The 10,651-nt window shown below is 38.7% G+C and overlaps 1 protein-coding gene across 3 annotated transcripts in view; it reads right to left on the bottom strand.

Moving 5' to 3' along the window:
- The window catches only part of AIFM3 (apoptosis inducing factor mitochondria associated 3), a 667,943-nt gene that overhangs the window by 416,967 nt on the left and 240,325 nt on the right, over positions 1-10,651 (bottom strand). For all 3 annotated transcript variants that reach the window (XM_044068314.1, XM_044068316.1, XM_044068315.1), the window contains one exon: positions 8,971-9,067. In XM_044068314.1, the coding sequence (XP_043924249.1) occupies positions 8,971-9,067 (97 nt within the window). The remainder of the gene's footprint in view (positions 1-8,970; positions 9,068-10,651) is intronic.

Raw genomic sequence — 10,651 nt, 5'->3', positions numbered from 1 at the left:
TCTCTAAAGTACTGTCTTTTTGACTGCAAATAATCTGCTAAAACTATTGCTAGTAATGTAGGGTACTCCAGCAACTGTTAAGTGTTTAAATTGATACATACTAACTGGTACTGTTGTGGAATATCCTCTGAATACTGCATAACTCTTCCCAGCATTATTTCTTCATTATAGCTGAACCTTTTTAACCCAGCAAAGACCTGCCCTGAAATATCCTACTATCAGACAGCAACTGATACAAGCATCTGGGACCCTTAAGATGTATGGCCAGTAAAGGAAAAAAACATATATTAGTGTAGGTCCCATTTCTAAGACATACTGGTGAAAGTTTGTACTCTAGTGTATTTCTAGTGGGAAGCAAACCACTTGAGTCAGTAGCACTACTTCTTCTCATACCTAAACTCAGCTTTAGCCCCATGTAACCTAAGGTAACTTAAAGTGTACTCTAGCTCCACACAACCCGTGCCTAAGTACCCACAAGTTATTAGCCCAGCTCCCCCCTTTTTTTCTACTATTAACACTGTCTCTTGCTTTCATTTCTTACTTTCACTCTAATGATCCAGCACTATTCATAGTAATAAACTCATAAAAATAATCTGCTGAATATTTCTAACTTTGTAAAAGTGAGTAGGTGAATTTCTCTACAAACCTGCTCTCAACTGGTATAAAACTGATAGTTTTCTTATGCAGTGCATGCTGTGGTCAGGCTCTACCAACTCCATTTGCCCTTCCTTCACTCGGCTTCATTCCGCTCCCCTACCCTACCCCCATTTCCCACCTCCACTACTGCTGCATTTAACATACACTAGCCAATCCCCCTAACCTCAACTAACCAATCACAACACAGCTATCACTCCACTCCCTACTACACCACCCCACCCACACCTTCCCTACAAATCTCTACTGCAAACTACTACTCTACTTAACACCCTGCTTAGCCCCCCTTATCACACATACCTCTCTTATACACCCTCTCCCACTACTTAACACATCATAATTCTACTCTAAACTATGCACTGCACTCCCCCCCCCTTTTTAAGATGTTAATCTTACACAGCACAATCATACTAACTCGTACTCTTTTAACACACCTAACACCCTACCATACTGAACTCAACATTACGACTAACTCCTACTCTACCCCACATCACAAACACCCCCTATCAAAATCCACAACTATCACTATATCCCCAACAGTCTTCAACTGTTCCCAAACCAACCAAGCATCACTTAAACCAGTCCCTCAGATATCCTACAAAAAACATCTCTACAATACAACAAATTTATATCTAGATGCTTAAAAGTAATACTCCTCACAGCAACCCAACTGGTTCTAAGTGGAGATTAACACTCTAACCCTGGCCCTGTAAACTAATCTACTACACCCACTTATCAACAACAAATAATACTAAACCTCCCCAGAAAAGGTACTGACCCTGTTCTTACTAAATATAACCATGAGAAACATCCTACATAAAACACAATAATTCCATGCCACCATTCCATTAAACTTCTCAGATATAGTTGTCATCATTGAGACCTGGCTTAAACCAGACATCAGCAACAATGAAAAGATTCCTGCAGGTTACAACATATATAGGAAGGATAGAAAATCCAAAAGGGGTGGAGGGATTGTTCTGTTATTCAAACATATCCTTACATTTGAAATCATTGACCAAACACCCACCCCAGCATTCAATAATGCAGAAATTCTACTCACCAAAATAAAAATCATCTCCAACAACAACCTAATTATTATCTGATCCTATATTCCCCTGGCAACAATACCAGCACACTAGAATCCATACTACAATGGACAGCACTTAGTTTCTCACAAGAGACTATCATACTGGCTAACTTCAATATTGACTGGTCCACCTTTAATTCACCTCACCCTACAAACCACATTAATTTCCATGGTTTCACCCAATTAATCCAAAATGCAACTAGGATAAACAAAGCCACAAAGAAAGAGTCCATCCTGGTGTGGATACTTACTAACAGACCACTACTATCATATAACTCTGGCATCCTCCCTGACTCCCTTTAGTGACTACCTCCCAACATTTGTCTTCTGACATCACGCAAACCCAATCAAATCATCCTCTTACTGACAAATTCGATATTTAAAAAAAATCAAATCCCAAGATTTTGTCACTACCTTCAACTCTGCAATTGGAACCCACTAACAATCCTCCCTTGACACTGCAGTTGAATATTTTAATACAACCTTCTTAAATATTGTAAATAACATGGCCCCCACTAGAACAGTAAGAATAAAGTCAAATTACACCCCGAGATTTTTTTAACAGAATGTTTTGAATTAACTGGAGTACAACATAAACTGTTTTTTTGGATTCATGATTTTAGTGGTTTAAGGGTTAAACATTCTTGATTGGTTACTAATGTTGATTAAATTAACAGGAAGGGTATTTAAACATATGTGTCTGTGTAACATGGTTATCTGATGAAGTCTCTTTGAAGAGACGAAAGCGCTCATTTTTTGTACCTGTTCCATTTATTTTTATTACATTTTGAGTCAACTATGAACAAGCCTCTGAAGAAGAGTTTAAGAATTTACTTTTAATTACTGTAATATTTAAAACTACACATCCTTAAAGTCTTAAGCTAAGGCTTCTTCATTTTCAGATAGTTTAGTATGGTTTGACACTAATATAGCATCTGTAGCACCAAAAAGCAAAATAATTAAATAAACTACAGCCATAGTTAACTTTCTGCCTTCAAAATATGGAACACTAACCACTAGGGAGGGAGCTCACAGCATAGTTAAAATGTTATAAATATACCATATATCTTCAACCATTAGTGACACTCAGGAGAAACAACTCAAGTTGCAAATATCCAAGGCTACAGATGGGCAAGTCACTCATGCCCCATTCCAAAAAACACAATCAACTTCAGTCAGAATCAACTAATACACGTAAGAGCATGCTTGCAACATCATGAATACCATACTATGTATAACACCAATGAGCAAAAACTTTATAGAAACTGCAGCCATAGGCATCCCTCCATCTTCAAAATATGGAATACTATATAGTCTTGTACAAGGTAGTACAAAGGGGTAAAATGTAGCTGAATACTATGGTTCAACGCATTTATATCACGTTATCAAAAGATGAAAATAGCAAACGCTATTTTATCGGCCCCAAAACATCTAAACATGAAAATATCGAACATTCAGAACAGCAAATTTCTTCCCATGGAAAAAATTTGCTGCTCCGAAACACATACACACAACACAAGCACATCAAACAAACAGCAACCACACACATACACTTAAATTCCTACATCTAATGCTACATTAAACTAAACATGCACTATCTACCCACTTACCTTAACCCAAACCCTAACCCTAAGGTCCGTCACTATTGCACACTCACCTAACCCTAAAGTCTGTCACTATTGCACACACGCCTAATCCGTGCCCTAACCCTAACTCACTTAACCTGCCCGTAACCCTAATGTACAAACAATGATATCAGAACATTCAAAGTTTTAATACTTCGATGTTCTGATATAGACCCGGTTAAACTATGGTCATTACACTTATACAGTTATTTGATACTCCCAGTCTTTTTCTTGCCAGAAAGTACGTTGGGTACCAAAATTGTCGAGGCCAATTTGGGGCCAGCAAAATTATCATCTTGGGGCTCCTCCTGTTTGATCTTAAAATAACACCCGAAGAAGGAATGTCCTGGTGCAAAAATCTGTAGTTGATGATTGAGGTGGGATGCAAAGAGGTCTATGTGAGGACATACCCCCTTGCTGTTTATGTACCCACATAACTTTCCTGAAAGCCAATAGAGGCGTTCTAACGGCTAACATTTTTTTTTAAAATTATATGCAGGAGCTGAAGCGCCCGTGGTTGGTATCTATCTGAGGCGTGCGGACTGTGAAGACCCCTGGGCGCAGTAGCCAATCCAAAGGGCTTGAGAATTGATAGTCAGTCAATTGGTTATGATTTAAACTTTTCCTTTTTACAATATTTTTCAAACAAAAATGTTATAAAGCATTTGAAATATAATGTGTTTTAACACACACCCAGTTCTTCAAGCACTAGACACTTGAGAATATGTTGAAAAGGTCCAGGACCCCCCAAACAAACAAATGAATAAATAAATAAGCAAATTATTTATATATTCTGACTTAGCATTTCAAATTAAAAATTCTCAGTAGCAAATAGCTTCAGCATTTCTCCCCATTTCAGTTATTACTACTTCATTTCACCCACTACATTGCTACCACTTTTATCTTTGACAAGCGCACACACACACACACACACACACACACACACACACACACACACACACACACACACACACACACACACACACACACACAATCTACAACCACTTAAATGACTACACCTGGAATATTTTTCTTGGGATCAAGTAAATTAATAAATTAATAATTAATGGCCCAGAAATGGGTCTCAGCTCACTGATGTTAGAACCATACAGTGCAATTCTTCTCTGCTCATTCAATTTCTTAGTTAAAGAATCAGAAACAAAGAACAAAATCAGGAACGGCTTTTAAATGTTTCACCTATATGCTTGGAAAATTGGTAGAATAGCAAGCTTTGCATTATCAAGCATTTTCTGAAGGTTACAAAATTTGAAACTCATATGCCTGTCATTATTTAATGACCGCAATTTGCCATAAGCTTCAAATTCTATAGGGAATGGTCCAAAATACCTCTCAAGTTCTTTGCTCAAGAATTCAGGACAAAGCCAAAATAATGGGGGAAAAGGGGACATATTTTAAATATTATTTTATGCATTTTTAACCAGGTGAACCTAATAGGCAAAGCATTAATTATCAGGGGGTGATCCATTAGCACTGATTGTTAAAGTGACTTTATTAAAGTCGCAACATATAGAAATAGAGTGAAAAGATTCAAACCCTGTACCTTTGGCTATAGGAAGCAGCTTGATAACATAAGTGCTAGAAAATTCCAAATCACTTATAATGTTAACAGAACAATAAGTGTTACATGGATGAGCATTCTCAAAAACTATTAAAATGTAATTACTGGCATTATTAGCAACCAATAACTCTCAGTGATTTATCAGACAAAAAGAAGTTAATGAGAGATAGGGCATAAATATGAGGCAAATCAGTAATGTTCTGCAAAATTAGAAACAGGTAAGAGGCAAACTAACTTAAAGCACTTACAGAACAGCAGGTTTTGCTTTGGCATGCATTTTCTGAACATATGAACAACAAAACTATGAATCTCTAATAATTGGCAATACTGACCTACTAGAAAACTTAGGTCATTTTCATTTCTACATGACTTATCAGAAAATGAAGATACATGTGAAGGTATTGTAATCAGCACAGAGGACTGAAGCAGTAAATTCTTAGTGAGTTGCTTCATGTAGTAAAGGGTACAGGGTTTGATTCTTTCTACCTCCACTTGTCTACTGTGTGACTTTGAGTTGTCACTTAACCAGGCAATGTTGTCTTTATCTGGCTTAAAAGATAGAAAAACAAAAATAGAGCATACATATGAGGATAAATGGTCATGTGCATTTTCTGAATAATAACAGCAGAGCTGGATCATAGACAAATGTGACCTAAAGAAGTGTATTGGACCAGAGGCCCCCCAAAGAAATACCAATACACCTTTCAGTGTACATGTAGTATTTTCTTCTTTATTTTTACAATTATCACAGAGATCTGGATTTAATTTACAACTTTTATTATTTTTTTTACAGCAAAAACACTGCCTGCCATTTGATGAACAAAACAAAACCTTCTCACATATAAAAAACAAGCATCATGAGCAACAGTAAACTTCTCTTCCTTGAAAACTCACATTTATTAAAAAATGCATCTGGTAATCTATTAATCTACAACAGGTGTATTTTTTCATAGTTCATAGGTTGATACTAGGCTATCTGCCCTAGGGCATTTATAAGCCTAGCCAGAGTGCGTTTGACTTTCACCACCCTTTTAGATTAGTTGACTGTGCCTCTGTATAGTAGGTCACAGAAGATAGCCCTTTTAAGGTTTGTTTACTGTGCCTCTGTCTAGTAGGGACACAGAAGAGATCCCAGGGGTAAACCTACGATTTCCCATCCACTCGTCAAGATTTCTCTTGAAGATGGTCATTGAGGGGCTCAGACTCACATGGATTGGGATTTTGTTCCAGAGTGAGGGGAGCCTCTGGTGAAATGAATCTGTCAGACTCCAGCATGTCCTATTTATTTCTGTGTTGAGGTTTAAGTCCCTGGAGCATGTAGCTCTAAATGATTTGATTTCAGACTCACATGGAGCATGTCATTAATTCTGGTGAAATGGATTTGGTCAGACACACATGGCTTCTGAGTACTGTCTGGTGAAATGATTTGGTCAGCCTCACTGCGTAGGGCATCTGTTTGAGTCCTGATCCTCTTGGTGAAATGCTTGGGGTCTTTCCAGTTGCTGCAGGTGTCGGTAAGGTACATCCCCCAAATGGGGCCTTGTATTCAATTATGGGCCTGATGAGTGATGAGTAGAGGGGCACAATGACCTCTCTTGATGTAGATGTGAACCCTTTTCATGATAAGGTGGGCAGAAGCACTTTGGCAATGTGATTGTCAAAGGAGAGACTTCTACTTGGGTCCCCAATCCCCAATTACTTTCTTCCAGATTTCTATTACCACCCCATGTAATTTGGTTTAGGCACTTTGCCAAAGGGGATGACTATGCACTTTTGGCATTTAGCTTTAGGCCATGGCTCTGGCACCAGTTATCCGTCTGGTGAGATTGGAGGATGCTTGGTCAGACTCGATTATGGTACCCAGTTTGCAGTCAAATGACTTGGTCAGCCATACTCCCATGTTAGCCTGTACCTCAGTGAAATATATACTGAACAAGAGAGGTCCCAGGACTGAGCCTTGTGGGACACCTGGTGAAATGGTTTAGAGTCTCACATGGCACCTGGAATTCTGACCATGTGGGTGAAATAACTGAGTCAGTTTGCAGCCCATCTTGTGACATAGGGGTTGATATTTAAGCTGTTGAATTTATGATTTGCGGTCCAGGTAGGCTGTATGGACTACCATCTTTGGCCTTGGTGACTGTTTCAAATAAGCTTCAGGTTCAAGAGGCAAGATCTGCCCTTAACAAAGCCATTGGGTAGGATCCAGTGTGGTTCCCAATGTCTTTGTTTATGAGTTCCATGATGATACGCCCATAGCTTTGCAGACCAGGCTAGTCAGGCTAGGGCGATAGTCTGGTCCGTAGGCAATGACTTTGTGGAGTGGGACCACAAATAGCATATAGTAAAGCAGTAATTAGGGGCTATCTGAAGGGTTCCAGGAATTTAAAAGACAAATGTGTAATGAAGTTGCTAACAGCTTGGGACAAACTGATGGACACAAGTGTCTTTTTTCAGAGGTAGCCCAGGAGTATTGTCTGGTAAAATAACTTGGTCAGACTCACACGGCAGCCCAGGAGTACAGTCTGGTGAAATGATTTGGTCAGACTCACATGGCAGCCCAGGAGTACTGTCTGGTGAAATAACTTGGTCAGACTCACATGGCAGCCCAGGAGTACAGTCTGGTGAAATGACTTGGTCAGACTCACACGGCAGCCCAGGAGTACAGTCTGGTGAAATGATTTGGTCAGACTCACATGGCAGCCCAGGAGTACTGTCCGGTGAAATGACTTGGTCAGACTCAAATGGCAGCCCAGGAGTACTGTCTGGTGAAATGACTTGGTCAGACTCACATGGCAGCCCAGGAGTACTGTCTGGTGAAATGATTTGGTCAGACTCACATGGCAGCCCAGGAGTACAGTCTGGTGAAATGACTTGGTCAGACTCACACTAGACCAATGAAGACTGACAGAACCAAAAGCTGCACTACAAAAAAGCATCTCATTAACAGCTCATAGCCTGATCTCATCTGCATTAAGTACCAAACTGTTGTAGCCTAACACCTTGCAAATTTTTTGTACTCCAGGTGGACTGGGGTACTTACACGGTTCATGTGCTCCTTTGTGCACCCCTCTAGCACCACCCATTCAGAGACAAAATTATGGAACATAAGTTTTAATTTATGCTTTTGTTAAAACAATTCATGTTGCTACAGCTTGCCACATACCAAACTTCAGAAAAGAGTGATCCCTGAAAGTCACTACTAGCAAAGGAATTCTAAATTGCTGTTGGGACAAGTTGAAAAGGGAATAATTACCTTAATTTTTTCTCGGATTACCTCATTTGTTGCATCAAACCCAGTGAGATTACTGGAAGATAAGATTACAGTCTTCAGGCACCTGATATGTAAGTTCAGTGGAAAAAATGCATCCACCAGCACAACTTATTACTTTTATCCTGTTCTGACTATATGCATTTCACATGTCTGGGCTGTACTAAATGTTTAATTTAAAGGTTTATGTGTAACAAATAGCTGCCATAAAAGAAACAAAGTTTAAAACCTTAAACTAGCTTTACTGCTCACATTTTCCAGTTAGTATAGATAGAATTTTTTATCTGAGATGTGGGATTCAATTAAGATGGCAAGATAAGGTGCATTTGACCATGCGGTCTATTCATCTCCCTTCTAAACGTGCACTTAGTGAACACCTTAAACTTAATACTGACAGCAGCTTTTCATTTGCACTGCTTTATGGCTGTCACATGTATTCTTGAACAGTTTAAGAGGGTAAATATGCAATGCCAAATTCAAACCTTGTGAAGACAAGAATTACCACAGCTGTCAATCATTATCATCTGTTTCTTTATTGTCTAATATTGTGTACATTTTCCACAACAAATTGCCAGCAGAAAAAAATAGACTTTAAACAGTATTTGTCAGTGACATTAAATATACTATTGCCATTCAGAATTACATAAATGAATGTATGAACAAATAAATGTGTGTGCTGCATGTCTGTACATGTTATGTGAAAATACAATGTGCGCAGAGAGCATCCATTGACATCCCAGGTGTTACTTACCTGCACCCACAATGAGAACATTAGTGATGTTATGAGGGTAGTTGCTCAGTGCTATACATCTTGCCATAATCTTTGTTCTTCTCTGAGAATGAAGAGCCTATAATATAAAAAAACAATGAGAGAATTGTATAAATCATTACTGTACTTAACTTGTGACACAAAGAGCAAAAAATCTGAGACTATAACAATAAAAACACTGAACCCCTGTGTTTGTGTATTTTTTTAATGTATTTATTATCTCAGTGGGACCCACTAAACTACTTATTTTAGGGGTGACATGTCTGTATGAGATAGCTGCTTTACTTGCTTATGATGTCACAATGAGCAACCGAGGAGGTCTGTGATGGTCAAACTCAGGTAAATTTTCATAATATGAATTTTCTCCCCTATGATTATTTATTTTACATTTTACATTTGTTAACCGGGGGTGTCTGACTGAGCCGAAAAGGCCCTTTTTCAGCAGAGGCCCGGGGAGAAAAGCTCCACAAAGAAAAATTACAGACACATTTAGTTATTTAGACATAATCAGTATACACACAAATTACAAGAGACATGTTTTTACAGTGGTATGCGGCACAAACAGTTACAGTGGAGAGAACAATCAAAAAAAGATATTAATTTTAAAAATAAAGGTAAGTAATAGATTTGTGGTGTACAGCTGAACTTTGGAATGTAGGTAGAATACATACATAGTACACAGGTACAGTACATACATTGTAGATTAGCCAGTGTTTGTGAGTAAGATTGAAAAACTATTATCAATTGCTCTAGATTTAGTATGTATATGTTATCCGCTTTCACTAGCCTGGGGAGCAATCATGGCACTGCCAACTTTGCTTGAGATGTTGCCTGATGAGGTCTTTAAAGGAGGCTTTGAATGATGTGTTTTGAATGCTAGTAGGGACATAGTTCTATTTTTTAGCCACTGAACTACTATACAGTGCATCTCCAAAGCTATTGTAGCTGTTGGTGACTTCTAGTAGTAGTTTGCTTGATGATCTAAGAGGCCTTTTGGCTGAGTGATGTTGTACTAGGTTTTTGAGGGCAGGACACTTATTGGGGAGGTAATAGATAGAATGACAGAGGCAGAGCTGATTGTAGGTTAGGAGGTTGGGCAGTTCAAGCCAGGGGAGCTGTCTCAAAGCAGTACAGTGATGAGTTCTATATGAGCAATTTGCAGCAAAGCGGGCAATTCTGTTATAGCAAGCTTCCATTTTGCTTAGTTCAGTTTTGTTGAGATTAGTCAGAATGGGAGATGCATACAGTAGGGTGGATAGAAGTTGGGAGCGAGCACTGGCTGATCTTGTGTTGTTGGTAAGAAATGGTTTGATACGGTAGAGTGACCCCAGTTTGGCATGTACTTTTTAATAGTTAAGTTCAGATGACTATCAAATTTTAGGTGGGAGTCTATGGTTATTCCCAATAGCTTAGCCTGTGCCACTGGAGCAATTGGAGTAGCATTTGTGGAGTAGATAGTGAATTGACTGTTAGTGTTTTGTTAGAACTGGTTATAATCATAAGCTGAGTTTTCTTTGGATTGAGGATAAGTTGGGCTTTGGTAAGGTAGTTTTCAACGTCAGAGAATGCTAGTTGAGTTGTTTGCAGGAGGGTGGGAATGTTTTGTGCAGCACAGATTAAGGTAGTGTCATCTGCATACTGAATTATAGATGCATGCTGTGTG

The sequence above is a fragment of the Protopterus annectens genome, chromosome 4.part0 (genome assembly GCF_019279795.1).
Source record: "Protopterus annectens isolate FY-2018-M chromosome 4.part0, PAN1.0, whole genome shotgun sequence".
Taxonomy (NCBI): Eukaryota; Metazoa; Chordata; order Ceratodontiformes; family Protopteridae; genus Protopterus; species Protopterus annectens.
Note: the sequence above shows the minus strand (reverse complement) of the source record. Positions and strands in the feature narration are given on the sequence as shown.